Below are 18,473 nucleotides of genomic sequence, written 5' to 3' on the forward strand. Positions count from 1 at the left end.
CAGAAACTGCTATTAGGGGTGCCTGGGTGGCTCAGTCGTTAAGCGTCTGCCTTTGGCTCAGGTCATGATCCCAGGGTCCTGGGATCGAGCCCCACATTAGGCTCCACCGCTGGGAGTCTGCTTCTCTCTCTCCCACTCCCCCTGCTTGTGTTCCCTCTCTTGCTGTCTCTCTCTGTCAAATAAACAAATAAAAATCTTAAAAGAAAAAAGAAACCACAATTATAAAATGACACAAGGATGGTTACAAGTCCAAAGTCTCTCTGGCTCTGTGCCGACTGCCTGTGCTGATGCAGCAGTCCCAGGTTCAAGGACCTGTCTTAATACTTTTCAGAGTAAGACTTATTTTGGTATTTGCAAGCATATGAAATAAACAAAACACTTAATGAAAATTACCATAAATATGTATGGCAAATACACATCTCTTATTCTACACAACTACCAACCACTAATTTCAACTTTTCATTACCAAGCTAAATTCCTCATTTCATGATTATGACCAAAAAAAAAAAAAAAAAAAAAAAAAAAAAAACCAACCATACAGTGCTGATCTTCTTATCTCATATCTCAAAATCCCAGGAATGTTAAGCTATTTCACTCTGCTCAAGAATGGATTTGGAACAGTGAAAGGAGTTCTCTTCCATGGACATGACATAATCTGCAAAAACTTTACCATGGAGAGGTGAACCCTTCAAATTCGCAAGTCCTTTTGGCATTTTTCCTTCTCTTGTGATGTAAGACTTGAAAATTATGATAATAAAAGATTTGCACTTCGTACATATTATTTAATCCAAATGTCAATTCAATGATAAAGGTTTATTATCACCACATTAAGACAAGGGAGTGGTATTTGAACCCAGGCCCATCTGATACCTGTATTATGGTTTACTCTACCATTCCACTACCATCCCATAATGCCCCCTAGGTGCTGATTAAGTCAGAAGGCTTCTCCAGAAGGCTTCTAAGTACCCAGTACCTACTGGACAGTGTCTGCTCTGGAAAATGGATAGTCCTTCAAGGGCCTGAGGTTGACAGCATCACCCACCTGAGAGGCACACCCAATACAAAGCCCAACAATGAACAAAAGAAATGCAAATTGCCAGCACATATTAAGTTGGAAGCACATTCCAAAGCTAAATTAGTTCTTCTCAAATGGGACAGACACATGCTGACTCAATTAGGAGTCCAAAGGATTTTGAAGACGATGAAAGGGATAATATGAGAACTTATACAGGAAAATTCTTAAGATAGAGATGAAAATTCTCAACAGTAAGTTCTGGAAGATGTTAGAAAAGATAACTGCACCTAGTGCAAATATATTTCAATTCATCATTGCTCACATTTTCTAGTCTAACAAAGCAGAACCATTTAGTTGTTTGAAAGGTGAAAACCCTCTTCCAATTATACAGCAGGGATCACATCAGGAATCTAGGTTAAAAGCAGAGTGCTTGGTCTCAGTAGAGGGCAATGAAAAGTGCTGAACGGGAATCTGTGTGAACTTACAGGACTGTGGTCTGCTGCGGCACCTGAGGAATGTGATCCAGCATCAAGTGCATGCAGCGGACGGTGCTCTTCAAGCAAAGGCACCGGCTAGGGCAGGGTAGCACCGGCAGGCACCACACGACCAGGAGAAAGCAAGTGGTCCAGCAGAAGAGTCTGGACTCCATCGCTCCATCCGCTGCTGGAAGCGAAGCAGCAGGAGCAGCAGCAGCGGTGGTGGCGACAGAGGTGGCGGCGGCGGTGGCTGCAGTGCGGAACCTGCCGTACGGAGCCTGAGCCGGTCTTGGGAGCCCCAGCTAAGCGCCGCTCCCAGGGAACTCAGCCTCTGACCAATCCAGAGCAGGGAGATCACATTACAGGGCGGAGGGCGCCCAACGCCTCTAGGGGGCGCGGGACTCTCAGGGACGCGGAGAAGCTTGTCCATGCAAAAGCCGCTTTCAGAAACGTACTCCATTTGGGCAGCGCAATGCAAATAAAAACTTTTCCAAAGTTGCTTCCACTGCACGTTATGTTAAGCGCTAGCCACTTACACCCTAGCTGTCCTTTTTTTCTCCCCCTAGCTGTCCTTTTGAAGCGCAAGTTGATTATTTATTGAATCAATGCAGAACAGCTTTTCTTTTTATCTGGTAGTATTACTAAATCCTAAAGGGCAGACAGAGTTCTAATAAATGATCTAGGCTCACATTTTCCTTCCCTGCTCCAAAGTACGCTTTCAAAAAATGGTTTCATTTCTTCCTATTCTACACCTGAAGACCAAAGCATTTCGCTCAAGATTCAAACTAACTACTTCCTATTTCTTCCTTTAATATTTAAAGCTGTTATATCTACACCATGAAGCTCTACACCATCATGCAGAGGAGACAAACTGATCGACAAACCTAAGTTTAAAGTAGAACAAGGCTGAGCCACCGCTGGGCTCAGTGGCAGCACCGTTGGAGGGACACTCATTTTTCACCAGGTTTAACTGGCCACAGGTCACTGAGGTGAGCAGCCTTGAGGACACTGGCAAATACAGACCTCAATAAATGTGCCTTAAACATGAGTTTTTTGGTGACTCTAGGCAGGTATTTAGAAAAGGTTTTTGGTTTTATCCCTAAAGACTAACTTTTAACCCTAAACTAGCACTTTAAAAAATGTAAAAGTAATATAAAAATAAATTAAAATTTGAGATGGCCCAATCTAGGCAACAATCCCAGATGACCAGACTGGGTGACAAATCCAACGATTGCTGATCTAGTTTTGTCAAACTTTACGAATCTTATGAAGAAAAATAACTTCATTTGCCTTCTTTCCAATAATTTCTCAGTCCCTTTGCATTCTACAGTGGGTGAATACTGCCCTCTTTTGGCAAAATGTTCAAACTTAAATATGTGGGGTTTTGTTATTTTATTAAAATACAGAGATCACAAGAAAAAAATAATCTCTATGAACAAGAATGATTTTAAAGTAAATCAAGTATACCTGACAACTGTTCATGTTTATTTTATTGTCTAAGTATCGAAATAAACTGAAAAAGCTAATTTCTTCCTTTCATTCCCATGCCTTACAATTACCATGCTTTTGCCAGTATTTGTGACTTGGAGGACTTAGATGGACAAGGCATACAAGTTTGTGCATTGTTTTCAGTTCAAAACATAATATTAGCTTGTATTCATAGAGTATTTTTCCAGGATAGACTATATGCTCTCTATTTTAGAAACCTAAATGAGAAGTTTAAATGAGAAGTTCTGTTGATTACCTCCTGTGAAAACAGGGCTAAGAACTACAAGCAAGGCAGAGAACCACATGCATGACACAGCCACTACAGACCACAGATTCTTTCCTAGAATGCCTCAGGACAACTTTCCTGCAGAAAACTATTATTATATAAGTATTATAAACATTTTTAAAAATGCCTTGAAGTGTTAAGTTAAACACATATACAAGAGTCCAAAAATGAAGAGAAAATGAGAAGGTGGCAAGGTAAGTAAACACTGAAGGCTGGTTCAGTCTGAGAGTATTTGCTTAACCAAGTAAAATAAAAAGATTTGGGGGTATCACGGTTACAGGAAGGAGAAGAAAAAAACCTTTCCTAAGTGGAGGGTCTTAACTGGGAAACCTGTATTTTCCTCAAGTTCATTAAGGACGAACTAGAAAAAATCCACTTTATCCCCTGTCCCCATCCGCCCAGAGAACACAAGGAAAATTGCCTGTTTCAAACTTGCTATGGGGAGGAAGGGAATAAAAAAATCTCCCTGGAGATTAAATATCCCCAAATTAGCTTTTAAAATAAAAATTTAAAAAGATACACTAGGTGACCACCAACCCCCCCTCCAAAATGCTATAGGAATATCAAACCAAATGGATTTTGAAGTAAAGAATACAAAGAGGGTTCCCACATAATGTTAAAGGTTCAAATCACCAAACAGACATAGGAAACCTAAAGTGTAGCATCACTGCATCAAAATATACAAAGAAAAACTGAAAGACCTAAAATGAACTGACATTCTACCATCAGTGAGAGATTTTGCTGAAAATCACAAGAGCATACCAAAAAAATGTTTAGACTGTATTAGATTTGAATACCATAAAAAATTTGCTTCAAATGACATGTACAGAATACTATACTGAACAACAGAATATATGCTCTTTCAAAGCACACCAAGCCATTTATTAAAAATGACTATATATGGGCAATAAACAATAAGGTTGGTCCTGTTCATTGCTTCTATTCAAAACTGTACTGGAGGTCCCAACCAGCGTATCTGGCAAAATAAAAACAAAACAAACAAACAACCCAAAGGAAAAAATAAACTGTCTTTATAAAGATGATTTGGTTGTCTATGTAGAAAATTTAGAACAATCACAAGACAGTAGGATTTAATGTATAAAAATCAATAATGGAGCAAAATGTGATTTTAACAAACAATACAACAGCACTGAAAAATATAAAATTATCTACACATAAATCAAAAGATGCTTGAAACAAAATTTTGTACCTTTATTAAGACATTTAATAAGATCTAAATAAAAGGAGAGAAGTACCCTATTCATGGATTGGAGGACTCCAAATCATAAACATGTTAATTCTCATACAAATTTATCAATAAATTCAGTGATTCCAAAGGAAATCCTAAGAGGACTGTGTATATGTTGTCTGAGAAGCTGATTCTAAAATGTGTATCAAAGTCAAATGGTCCAAGAATAGCCAAGAAATTACTGAAATTTAAGTTGAAGGGACTTATCTTACTAGATCAAGAATTATTGTTAATCTATACTAAATAAGACTGTAGTTTTAGCACAGGGATCCATAAATTGACTAACAAAATAGGAAAGAAAACCTAGACACACAGCACAAAGATGCAAAAATTTATGACCATTAACACTGTAAATCAGAGGGAAAAAATGGGACTTTTCAAAACATGGTGTTTAAACAGTTGATCAACAAAGTAAGAAAAAAGAAAGTATTATTTCTCACTTGACACAGAGATCAACAACAGGTGTATTACAGACTTAAATGTGAAAGACAAAAAGAGAACTTTTGTAAGAAAATATAGGCTAATATTTTCATGATTCTGGATTGAGGTTGTGTGAAGATGAATCTGATAAAAATTAAAACTGAAAATTCTAATTCAAGAAAGATGCCACAAACAGTAAGAACAGAAACCACAAACTAATGAAAGATATTTGCAATACATGTAACTGACAATGGGTTAGTAGCCAGGCTACATAAGGAACCCTACAAGCCAGCTGCTTTAAAAGAAACTACCAAATAAAACATTTCCAAAAGCCTCTAATGGGAACTTTACAGAAAGGAAACCTAAAACCAAGAAACACTCAAAAAGGTACAAAACGTCCTTAATAAGTAACAAGGCCTCTGTAACACTTCACACTACTAAATAGGAAAAATCACTATCAAATGTAGGTGAGGTTATGGAATAACCGGAATGTTTAAACACTGCAGGAAGGAACACATTGTTACACTACTTTGGGAGATACATTTGCACCACCTAGTGAAAGTGAATATAAACATATTCTGTGATCCAGTAATTCTACTCTTAGATGTACACTCTATGAAGACTCTTGCACACACAGCGTCACAAGACGTGCTGAAGTGCTGAAGAATGTTGACAAGCAAACTATCTGATGTAACAACAAATGTCCATCAACAGTAGAAAGAATAACTAAACAGAGTTTAGTGGATGTTACTTAACTATATATAACATGGAGCAATCTCAGAAAGGCAACTTGGAGTGAAAAATTGACCTGCAGAATACAGAAGAGTATGATTCCACTTGTATAAAGTTAAGTATGTGTGAAGCCAAATGATACATTATTTAGAGATATAAACGTATGTGCTAAAGCTACAGCGAAAGGCAAGGTTACGATAAACACAAAAGGAACACCCAGAGAGGAATTAAGAGGAGATCAGGAAGGAGCACACAAGTCACGGTAATGCCAGCAGTGAAATCTAGTAGTAGGTACACACATGTACTTACAGGCACACTTACTTATTATTCCTTGTGTTTTGCACGTATCTTCTAAATATCCTTCATATCTACTGAATATAAAAATAAATTTTAAAAAAACCTACACTGTCTTCAGAGGTGGCAACAGTCCAAAGGAAATGAGATGTCCAAATACAGATAACTGTATACGGTACTTCAAGTATATATTCATATGTGTACTGAGATTTTCTAAATTAAAAAGAAGAGAAAAAGAAAGCCAGGCTACTGGAGAACAAAATTTAATTATATGCAACTGTTTATTTAAAATAGTTTTCCAAGCCTTCCCATGATTTCACAGGCTTTCCTTCACTTTTATCCTCTCAAACAGCTAAGAACCAACATTTAACATTTTTTGTATTTTAACCATATATATGCTATTTTAATGACATTTTTCTTCACTAAGACTAGAACCAATGTGTCAGCCCACACAAGGTGTATATTTAAATTATCTTCTTGGTAGTAATGGTGCTGCTGAAGGTTTCTTGGATTTATCAGATGCTTGACACTATTTCAAGCCATTTCCATCTAGCTGTCTGACTTAGGAAAATCATGCTGTCTCCCTAGCCCTACTTTCTCTCTGTAAAATTAAACAAAAAACAAAAAATAAAAAACAAAAAACCAGATTAGATTATTTCTATTGTTTGATCTGGCTGCTAAAATCCCATGAATATATTCCCCATCATTTTCAATTAATTTTACTTAAACTTTATTTGCTACTTCTTCGCCTATAAAGCATAATTAACCATACTCAAGTAACCGTGAATTCATTAAAAAATAAAAACAAACCCAAAATATTCTTAATTATTCTAATATATTCCCATTGATAAAAGGGTTTTTCACTTAAATTTTCATTTTTTATTTCTACGTCTTTATTTAAAGTCAGTAATAAAGTCACAACTGTAAAATAAATGAATGCATTTAAAAACACAAAAGATACAAAATATGTAATGATCATGAAAATCTACTGTACACTTTGCTAGGGTCAACAGAATAAGAGACCATATGAACAAGCCAATCTTCAAATATATCCTTAAAAAAACCCTCTTTCAAATAGTAAGATCATCATTTAAGAATATGTATGTTTACATAACTGGACACTAGCTCCAAAACCAACAAAGTGTGTAGAGGGCAGCCAAGGGAAGGGTGCTAGCTAAAAATATGTGGGCACTGGGCACTCGATATTAAACCTCTAAAACTAACACTTAATTTAAAATAAAATGAACATTCCTAACAGATGACAATTGTATAAAACTATTTTTTTTTCCTTGACAGAAATGAGATGGGACATTTCTTAACAGTATCAGCTTAGTAATCATGTAAAAAAAAAAAAATGTGGAGATACAAGCAACTCCAAACCCAAACCTCTAACCCCGGTCATTGGTATAAAACAAATACCTTCCGTGAAATTATCTTTCCCATTACTAAAATAACCTCATTTACTTAGGAGAATTCATACTTAGAATATTTCAAATACTTGTTTTTAAATATGTAGAATTACCAGAGCTGAGATTTTTGAAATCATCTATGTATTACTAATAGTTGAATCTTTCAAGAGATAATAATCCTTTTACTATATACATCAATTGGGTTTCCTTAAACATATTTGATCAACTACTTGGAACAGTGATGCTGGTGGCAGTGATACTCTCAAATTTTTCCTTTTAAAAAATACGTAATCCACGTGACACTAAGTAGTAAATATGTTACATTGTGTACTTTCTTAACAAGGAATGACTGTTTTCAGGTCCTAGTAGGAAGAAAAGAAACCAACAATGGCATCTACTACCTGTTTTAACACTGATAAGCTATAACTAATAGTCAAATGATGGATAAAGTATGTGATATTAAGAAAAAAGTGAAAATCATTATAATTTTACCAAAAAAAACCCAAAAAAAACAAAAAAAAACCCTACACACACCAAGAAGTTAAAAGAGCACAACATAGGTCCCGAAGATTATACTACGATTCTGAAAACAATTTTCAAAGCAAAAAGGCATCTAAATATAATTCCTGTGAATATCTCATAGACTACACAAAGATGAATTTCAAAGCAAATGTAGGCTAGCTCAGTCCCACCTTGTCAAAGACAAATATTTAAATGAACTAGGAGTTCCATTTGTTAAAGTGCACCTGCTGACCAAATCTGCTCTGGTCCTGCCTCCGAGTGCAACTCAAGAAAGAGGCTGTTACCCATGTTTACTCCCTACCTATCTGTGCTGTCAACAGTCATTCTGAACAATGGATTTTCTTTTTTAAACCAAATACTTTATACAGTGGATAATAGAAAAACCAATCCTAAATATACTATCTTCTAAAATTCCAGCAAGTAGATAACCTCATTATCTTTAAATACTGAAAATGTAAAGGGTCCACACAAATTAAGAACTGTATTAGGTATATACTTTTTATTTAATACTCACTTGATGTGCTCTTAAAATCTCTATGAGAGAAGCAGATAGTTTCCCGTGTCTTTTGGCAATAGATTCAAAAGCAAAAGTAGCAGTGCTGTTGAATTCCATGAAACTTTTTTTTAAAGCTAAATTATTCAATATCTGTATTGTTATTGCACTCATATATTGCCCGGAATACTACAGCAACTCAGCAATAGTGATTGCAACAAAGTAAGGTAAGTGGGTCTACACAGCATTTGATTTTCTAATTAGGTAAGAAAGTTTTCATAGAGGAAATGCAAACAACTACAATTCAAAAATCAGTATATGCTTAACAATTATTTAACCTTATACAAAATTAAATGTAAGCCTCACCACTACAAATCTGTAAGGAATCAGAAAAGGATTTACAGTACACAAATCTTGAGTATTGTTGCATTCCACTCTTGAAGTCACTCTGAGTTAAAACAGCATTTTTTCCAAGATTTAAAGAAAAATATATTTTATAAAAGGGATTCTTTTTAATTACTGAATACATCATTTTTTTATTACTAAGACAGAAACAAGTTATACTTCTTCCACTATAATTCACTCTGATGAAAGAATTCTCTTTTAACTCCTAACAAATGCTACATTTTCAAGACTAAAGGAATAATCAGTAGGCATTCTTTCTTCTTGATCTAAGTTATTTCTCTCTAAAATATGTCAAGTAAGCCTTTAAAGATTCAGGGAGGGGTAGTTTCATGATTTTTTCTCTCAGTAAATTCTGAGGTGGCTCCTCGGGCTTCATGGCTTCGTGATCTTTCTCTTCCTCTTCTTTGTTATCTTCTTCCATTTTTTCATCTTCCTCACTGTCTAGAGGCTGAGGAATAAGCTGATTACCCACAAATACATAGGTATTAATTCTCTGTTTAACCCTCTTTCTTTTCCTTTTTGGTGGAGCCCTCTGAGGAATCCCCTTGGCCTGCATCTCATCATTTATGAAATTTCTAAGTGTACGTCGAATATAAATACGAGCCAAGTCCTGGAGATTCCTGACAGCACAGGGGGCTAAAAAAAATAAAAACAAAAACAAAACACATACACATAAAACATAAAAAAGTAAAACATTATATATTGTTCATTTCTTCACAGAACAAGTATTTCTTAGCAAACGTTAGAAAACACAGAAAGTATAAAAACTCTGATTCTCATCTAACAAAGATTTCAGATGCTTACAATTTGCCAAGCCACCATTCTAAATTCTGTGGAAAGTGGAAAGGTTTCTATGTACAGATATGTGTGTCCCCATATATATATATGCATAAAAATTCTTTGAAAGAACAAGTAAGAGCTTAGAAACAGGCTACATGAGAATGAAGTAGTTAGGGAACAAGAATAAAAGAGAAATTTTACACTACATATTTCTCATACTTTTTGATGTTGAAAACCATATGAGAACGATCTATTTCCAAAAACGCAAATAAAGGCACTTTGAACAGCTGCCTCAGTCTGAGCTTTAAAGCTATTACTCGTGCACGTACACACACACATACACACACACACACAGTTTTTCCTCTGTAAATCAGTAAGTAGAACTGGTTCATAGGCAAAGGGCCACCATAAACCATGTTGTCAATAATCTAGTAACTCTAACACACACCACAGATTTCCTTAAGTTACTGATGTTTACTTCTATCAAACACATCACAGTTGGACCCTACCCTGTCTGTCGTTTCACTCCCATCTCCCACAGACTTATAAATGCATAAGCCCTAGAACACACACTCTTCTTTGTAGCCTGTTCCAAGACTTTATACATAGAGAAATTAATCCTCTAGTCCCACTAAGTTTCCATCCCTGTGGAAATAAAACTATCATCAAGGATCCCTCTCAAATGCCTTTTCTTCAAACTTTTTTCAACTCCCTACTGAAGACAGAAATAGAAAAGAATTCCAAAGAGCCAGGCTGGGTATGTTTAGTTAGAAACTATTTGTTCTACTGCCTGGGCCTGCCCCCAAGTATATGAGATGGAAACTGAAACAACATGCAACAATTTGAGTTCAAGTCCTGCTTCTGCCAATGATGGAGTTTTGTGAACATTGGTAATTAAAAACATGTGAAATCTCATCCCTTATGTGTTAAAATGTGTAAAATACCACCTGCTCTGCCTACCTCCCAAAACTGTTTTAAGCTGTTTAACAGTCACTCAACACCTATGTGTTAAACTATATGCTACCTACTATTAAAGAACTCACTTACATACAGTGGATGCTTCACACTAAGTCCTTCCTTTTATGGAGATTATATATTGGGGGGAGGGGTAGATAAAAAATAATTACAAAAAAGAGGATATGAGAAAAAACACCAAAGACACAGAAAGTAACACGGGGGCACAGCTACTTCTGATTGGGTTGTCCAAACCGTCTCCCTGAGAAAGTCATGCCTGGCTAAGATCTAAATGATGAGGAAACAGACATGTAAATATCTTAGGGCAGAGGGAAAAGCAAAGCCCTAAGAAGTAAATGAGCTTAGCATGTTCAAGGAGCTGAAAGAAGGCTAGTGTAGATGAAATTCAGAGCAGGAAGATAATGGTAACAGGTATGATTACGGGTGATCTTGCAGGCCTTGGTAAAAAAATGTGCCTTGTATTGGCCATGTCGCTACTCAAGGGTTTCTAGAGAGCAGGGTCATAATGCAATAGCACTCAGGCTCCTTTGTGGAGTATGGATCGTAAAGAGAGGGAGCAGGAGATCAGCTGGAATACTCCCGTAACCCACCTGAGATCTGACCACACTCTCATGCAGATGGGAGTAAGGGAGGGTGGCAGTAGAGTTGTAGAGAAGTGGACAAATTTGCAGCACATTTTGAAGACAGAATGGACGGGGATTGGATGTAGAATTTTTGGCCCAAGCAATTAGGTAGGTGTTAATGGTCAATTATTGACATGACAAAGAGGAAGAGTAGTTTGGGGAGAAGAAAATCACAATTCTGTTCTGTGTGAAACCTGAAATGTCTGTTACATTTCCTGAATGGAGATTTCAGGAAGAAAAACAACAGTGACATACTGATCACCATTTCAGCACGTTATAGGCAATAACACACTTCACACTAAGTGAGGAAAAGGAAGTAGACAGAGGTGAAATACCTTGCTCCCGGTCACAGAGGTCATAATAAGTGACATGACTTGGGACCTGAACATGGGCGTTTAACGGCACAGTCTATATTCCTGCCTAACCACAAGCAGCTGAATCATGTCTCTGGGACTCAGGGGCAAGGTCAGGGCTGCAGACAGAAACTGGGAGCCATTAGCCTCTCCCTAAGCACCTGAGAGGGAGTGTAGACACAGAAGAAAGGCCTATGCCTGAGTAAGCTCTGAAAAGGCCAGGGCGGGGAAAGCTGGTGGAGAATAAATCTATAAAAGAGTTTTGGGAATTATAAAAGAGCTAAGAAATAGAGCTATAATTAGTCTTTTCGGCTGGTCTTTATTCTTGAACCTCTCTTACATTTTTGGTACTCTCTTTTCACACCTTAATTATGTTCCTCCTCTCCCAACACTGCTCTTCCAAGGACATATTGGAATGATGAACCTTTCAATCCAAAACTGCCAGAATACCTGAACTTCATAAAGAACCAACCAGATCCACAATGGAAAAGATTCAGACTTTCCGTAAGTCCTAAAATAGTATTCACATGAGCTGCATTAAGTTTTTCTGAACGATACAAAAACTTTTAGATAATTCTCAGCCCTAGCTATTCAAAAGTCCCCCATATTTTCTATTCTTTAACACCCCCTTGTTTCTAATGTTTCCAGTTATGAGATAAGAATTTAATGGACCAGACAATGCTAATCCTGACTGCTATTAAAATTTTATTTTGAATTAAAGCTTTCATTCCAAAATTATAATTAAGGTTATCTCTAACACACACACACACATAAGCTCTATTTGTTTTCCAAAAGGTAGTCTCTATAAAGATTTCATAGGAACCTAGCAGTCAGCACTTTCATTTTTATTTATTAACAAAGATTGAAAAGGGCATTATATTTAGGGCAAACTCACAAAAGTGATGATTTGGGGCCATTTTTTAGCCTACAAAAACAGCAACTTCATATAGCTCAGGGTGGTTTAGTGTCACAATTTCTGAAGTTTCTTTTGTCCCTTGTGATTTGTAACAATATACATTTGGTTTCCCATTCCTGACACAGAACTCTGAAAATGCTCGAATTATATAAGTGATAAGAGCATAACAAGGTTCCTTCCAACCACACCTGAGTTTATGTTAATGAGGTGACTTTTGGTAAGCCCCTGAGGATGCTGGGCTGGTTGCCAGGGAACCAACCATGAGCTCGGAGGACTGGGATTTTCATTAGCACCCTGGGGGGGGGGGGGCGGGGAGGAGCTGGAGGCTGAGTTAATCATGAATGGCCGATGATTTCACCTATCAAACCTCCATAAAAAGCCTTAACTGAAAGGGTTCAGAGAGCTTCTGGGCTGATGAACATAAACCCTCCATGCATCAATTCCATCTGGTTGTTTCTGTGTTGGATCCTTTGATAATAAACCTGGTATCTAGTAGGTAAACTGTTTTCCTGGGTTCTGTGAGCCGCTCCAACAAATTATCAAACTCTAGAAAGAGGTCATGGGAGTTTCTGATTTATAGCCAGGCGATCAGAAACACAGATGAAAACCTGTACTTGTGATTGATGTCTCCAGCTGGAGGAGGAGGGGGCAGCCTTGTGGGGCAGAGTCCTTTAACCTTTAGAGTCTATGCCAACACCAGTTAGTGTCAGAATGGAGTTAGAGCATAGGACACCTAGTTGGTGTCCACAAAGAATTGGAGAATTGCTTGGTGTGGAAAAACCCACACACCTAGAATACAGAAAGAAGTATTTGATGGGTGGTGTATAGAGCTTTTTCCTTTTTCCTGTCACCCCTTTCTAAATGGCCTGCCCTGAACTTAAAGCAGTCTGTATATCCCCCCAAAAAAGAAAGAGGACTTTAAGCTGAATCCAAAGTAGAGATAAGTAAACCTGAGGAAAAATGATAATTACATTTACTAACTGTTTATATGGGCAATTTCATAGCTACAAAATACAGTTGGCAAAAGATCTGCATGTGTTATTTTTTTTATTTTTTTGCTAACATGCTTTCTTATTTTAACCGCCTATAATTAATGAAATAATGTTCTCTAAACAGAAAGCAATTTTAACAGAAGAGGAAACTTGTTCTTATTCTCCAAACATCCTATTAAATTTTGACAAATAATATTTTCAGACCATTTTTCATTCTGCAAACATTATTCAGAGTGAAGCTTTTATTTTTTTACAAAATTACAATTCCTGACTCATTTTTATAAATTGCTATTGGGAGCTGATAATTTTTTTCTTTTCTTTTTTTTAAAGATTTTATTTATTTATTCGACAGAGATAGAGACAGCCAGCGAGAGAGGGAACACAAGCAGGGGGAGTGGGAGAGGAAGAAGCAGGCTCATAGCAGAAGAGCCTGATGTGGGGCTCGATCCCATAATGCCGGGATCACGCTCTGAGCCGAAGGCAGACGCTTAACCTCTGTGCCACCCAGGCACCCCAGTTTTTTTCTTTTTATTATAGTAACTTTCAAGTATACACAAGGGAGTTAATAGTGTAAGGAACCCCATGTGCCAGACACTCAGCTTCAACAACAATCCCTTCTAGCTAATCTTCATTCATCAACACTGCCATTTCCTATTTTCATCCCCATCACATTATTCTGATGAAAATTTTTAGAGATCATTTCACCTGTAAATACTTTAGAGGCATGATATTTTTTTTAATTTAGGCTTGTCTTCTATTTTATCCTTTTAAACCAAATTTATCCCTACTTTACATTCACAGTCATGTCGATCAACCCAATCAAGGACAGTCTTATCAACCACCTAGAACTATCTGTACTGACATCCTTAAACTGAGAGAGAATGAAAATTGCCCATTTATAACATACCATCATCCATGCCATTCATAACTGTGTCACTGTAAAACCACATTTACAACCTACACTCTTCTAAAGGACACTAAAGTAGGAAAGATGTCAGATAAAGAGGAATGCTCAGGCTACAACAGTGTCCATTAGAAAGAAAAACACCTAAATGGCTGACGCACAGAAATCTACAGGGGCCTCTGTAAAGACACTCTGTACCCTTACAGGTACACATCATGCTAATGGTTAAGTTAGGCCATTGTCAAGACCAAACAGTGTCACAGAACTGTTTTCATCACTTCTCTTTATGACTCTCTAACCAGTTATGACAGGTTAAAGAAAATTGTCATAAATAACCTGTAATTCTAACATTTGGAAAACAGGAGAAAATAGTTGAACATGCAGACCTAAGCCATTTTCCCCTACCAACTTTGGTAAGTGATAAAACTGGCATTTCAATTCCTAGCTATCTCCCTGCCAAATCCATCTCTCCATTGGTTAAGAACCTGAACAGGGAAAAAGAGGTCACAAAAATCACAAAGCTCAAAAGAGGGTAAAATGAAATGAAAATAAAATTAACTATAAAGCCAGGTTCTTTTGAAATAAATTCATTTAAAAAGCAAATTAAAGGAAGAAGTCTACCATGGTAAAGTTCATTTTTGGTACAGAACTTTATTTACTGATTTCCAAAATCATGATACATCACAAACCAATTAATACTACCCTTACCTCTTTTTCATCTTTTAGCTGCAGTAAGTGAATCACTGTCTTCTCCTTGAAATACTGCTTTTTTCTTGGTTTCCAACACAAACACCTCATCTCTCTCCTCACTATCCCCCAAGTGCGCTCATGTATTCTTATACCTTAAAATGACATTTTTACATTGAGGATTCTTAATTTATACCTCCCTCACTCAGTAGATTTATACCTACTCGGCTACATGACCTGCGCATGCCAACAGAGAACTCAAACATGGCCAGAATAAAATATCTACTGTTCCTACACCTATTTCCAAACTATTTCACTGCCAGTCTTGCCAACAACAATAAATGGTACCATCACTCAGCTAGCTATTCAAGGCAAAACTTTACATACCCTTTCTTCCTCTACCACCATCTTCCATGTAGTCTATTTTTCTACCTTCAAACAACTCTGTCCACACCAACACGGACTTTTCCCTTTGAGTGTAAGAAAAGTCTTGTATAATCTATCTTCTACACTCTAGCCAACTACCCTGAAACTTATTACTGGTCTTGGAACAACCAAGCTCTTTTCAGCCCAAATAAAGGCTTTTGTGTTTGCTGTCCTTCTGTATAGAAATGCCAACAAATTTAATATAATTAATAAGCTCACAACTATAATTAATAAATTCATGTTTTCTTTGACCTGCCCCTCCTTTTCCTATGTCCATGAAGGTAGCTAACAGCGTCTGGTACAAGGTAGGGGCTTTAACCCACCTCCATAAAAAAGTTGAATAAATCTACTCAATACATTACTGCCTATTTATTTAATTCTTAATAATTATGTAGTCCATTAAATCCCAAGCATAAGAGTTAAACAATCTAAGTCACATTTCAATCAGAAAGGACCAACAGTTACTTACGGAGTCCTACAGAATCTGGTTTGCCATTATCATTCTTACTTGGTTGTACAAGTGGAGCAAATGAAACAGCAAGGATGTTTTTACTTTCCCAAGTGTTTTGTCCAGTTCGCATAATTTGTGTTAACTATTTAGAAGGAAAAACAGAAACAAAATCTTAATCCTGGAAATATGATCGCCTGACAGTCACAATTTTATTTTAGCGGAATAAATGCCAGCGGTTGCTATAATCACTTGTATTTGAATGCAACCACATTACTTTCGTTTAAATACTTACCATAAAATAATACAGAAAGAATGACAAATATTTGCAGCTCAAGAAAGATTATTCCGTGTAAATAAAATATCCAAATATGGCCAAGTGACTCATCATGTTATATTTGGGCTGATAGCTTCTTGGGTCTTATTTCAATTCACACCTGCCAGTGGCTCCCAAAATATATGTCTCACATAGGTTCAGTTGCTTGGTTAAAGCACTAAATTAGTAAAACCATGTTCTGATTTCTGTACCAAAGAGTCAACTTCATGGTCTTTTATGATGGTAATAAAATGCAGATTCTAATCCTAATCCCAAATTAGTATTTCACAAATAAATGTAATTAATCACAAGTGGATTAGAAATTTTACCTACCCGGCAAAAACCCATCCCCAGTCCTTGGGAAAAAAATATTAGCTCAGTACATGGCTTGATCAAGTTAAATTCATATCTTCAATTTCTATTATAAAAATCAGCACATTATATTTGACATTAGCATAATAGTATATAATTAATATTTAATAAAATACCAATGGGAAGCCATATCTTAAATGTTTGAAAATGTATCTAAACAGAAGATTGCTCATCTGGGAGTCTCAACTGTGGAAGCATTCAAGTAACAGCATTTTTCTAGGAATGTTTTTTAATGACTGTTTTTATATTATGTCTTTTTAATAACTGACAAACAATTTGCCACAGAGCACAGTGCATGGTAATGGTGAAATCTACTGAGCTGCAAATAACATGCTGTGATGTTAAGGGACCCCCTAGGATTACAAACTCCAAAATGATCAGGCAAGGTCCCAGTTGTCTTATACAATTTATCTTCTACTGTATAAAACACAAGGCATCTTAAACATCTCAAACTTAGGCTAATATGAATATTAAAGATTTTTTTTGAAATGCATTTTTATACATTTTTAAAGTAATTTCCTTTTGAAAGATCCACCCATTTTCTGAATACATCAGTATTTCATGTATTTATTATACCTAATAATTCTAAACGAGGGCAGGCAAATTGCTGGAAAACATTTTCAAATGAGTCTATGTAGAACTAAATGAAGATTTAAAAATTTACTTGTTTCTTTAATGGATTTAAACAGAAATCCCAAATTTTCTTTTTTATATGTTCAAAGAACTAAAGAATGTTGGAAATCGAGCAGCTAGAAGATCATCACATTCAATTAAAAAGCTCCAGGTAGGGGCGCCTGGGTGGCACAGCGGTTAAGCATCTGCCTTTGGCTCAGTGCGTGATCCCGGAGTTCTGGGATCGAGCCCCACATCAGGCTCCTCCACTATGAGTCTGCTTCTTCCTCTCCCACTCCCCCTGCTTGTGTTCCCTCTCTCACTGGCTGTCTCTATCTCTGTCAAATAAATAAATAAAATCTTTAAAAAAAAAAAAAAAAGCTCCAGGTAAAGAAACTCTAGTAAGGAAACAACTTGGCAAACACCACACAGGTAGTAGCTAAGCTCTGGTGAAAGACCAAATCTCTTCAAATCTTAAAAAGGATTTCTTCTATATTTCCTTCTGTTTGATAATTAAGAATCCATTTCAAGTTTTGTTTTTTTTTAATATAGATAGATCCATAAAGCGTACTTCTCTAAAAATTACAACCTACTTCTCACCGATTATATTTCCCACCCTAAATTACTGTGTTTAAGCAAAGGACAGGAGAAGTTACCTGATCTTCTATAGGCATGACTAGGATGCCTCCAACTTTCAGTAATATTTTCATGTAGTTTTCATGGTCTTTCTGGACACCAGCTCCACAATAAATTCGATCATACTGATGACTGTCAGATGCTATCTGGAGGCAATTACCAACCACAAATGCAGGTTCACAGAACTCAAATCTGCATGAAAAATAAATATATTTTAATTCATTTAAACAAAAGATTAGATCTAAAAATTTACATAATTCAGTTCTTTGAAATAGTGAAGTTACCAAAATTAATTTTAGGATAAAATATCATGATATTTGATTTAAATATCATATTTATGAAGTTTAACTGATCAAATATATTGTTTTATCATCAATGATATAGCTTACATGTTTTCAAAACTTTAACCTATTTTTTGCCATACTGAAACCTCACTTAGGGCTTTAAAAATGAACATAATGAAAAGCCCCTCATGATACCAATCTTGTGATGCCCCACAAATGATACACAGTAAGGATAAGAATCACAAGGGTCAAGCAAACAAGAAAAGGTTCACCTTCCACTGCCCTTTCCAAAAGGAGCTGATGGGCCAGTGACAATGGGAAGGGCTCATGCAGTATTCGTCTCTGTTTGATATTTTTGCT

General features: G+C 36.4%; 2 protein-coding genes across 5 annotated transcripts in view; both read right to left on the reverse strand.

Moving 5' to 3' along the window:
• PXDNL (peroxidasin like) overlaps positions 1–4,287 on the reverse strand; it is a 419,206-nt gene extending 414,919 nt beyond the window's left edge. Inside the window, exon 1 of the mRNA XM_026516488.4 lies at positions 1,501–4,287. Coding sequence (XP_026372273.2) covers positions 1,501–1,664 — 164 coding nt within the window. The 5' untranslated portion in view covers positions 1,665–4,287. The remainder of the gene's footprint in view (positions 1–1,500) is intronic.
• Positions 4,288–6,222: 1,935 nt separating this feature from the next.
• PCMTD1 (protein-L-isoaspartate (D-aspartate) O-methyltransferase domain containing 1) overlaps positions 6,223–18,473 on the reverse strand; it is a 63,218-nt gene continuing 50,967 nt past the window's right edge. For all 4 annotated transcript variants that reach the window (XM_026516484.4, XM_048212653.2, XM_048212654.2 and 1 more), the window contains 3 exons: positions 17,850–18,021; positions 15,915–16,038; positions 6,223–9,425 (listed from right to left, as the gene is read on the reverse strand). In XM_026516484.4, the coding sequence (XP_026372269.1) occupies positions 9,061–9,425; positions 15,915–16,038; positions 17,850–18,021 (661 nt within the window). In that variant the 3' untranslated portion in view covers positions 6,223–9,060. The remainder of the gene's footprint in view (positions 9,426–15,914; positions 16,039–17,849; positions 18,022–18,473) is intronic.

This window comes from Ursus arctos, unplaced genomic scaffold (assembly GCF_023065955.2).
Source record: "Ursus arctos isolate Adak ecotype North America unplaced genomic scaffold, UrsArc2.0 scaffold_6, whole genome shotgun sequence".
Taxonomy (NCBI): Eukaryota; Metazoa; Chordata; class Mammalia; order Carnivora; family Ursidae; genus Ursus; species Ursus arctos.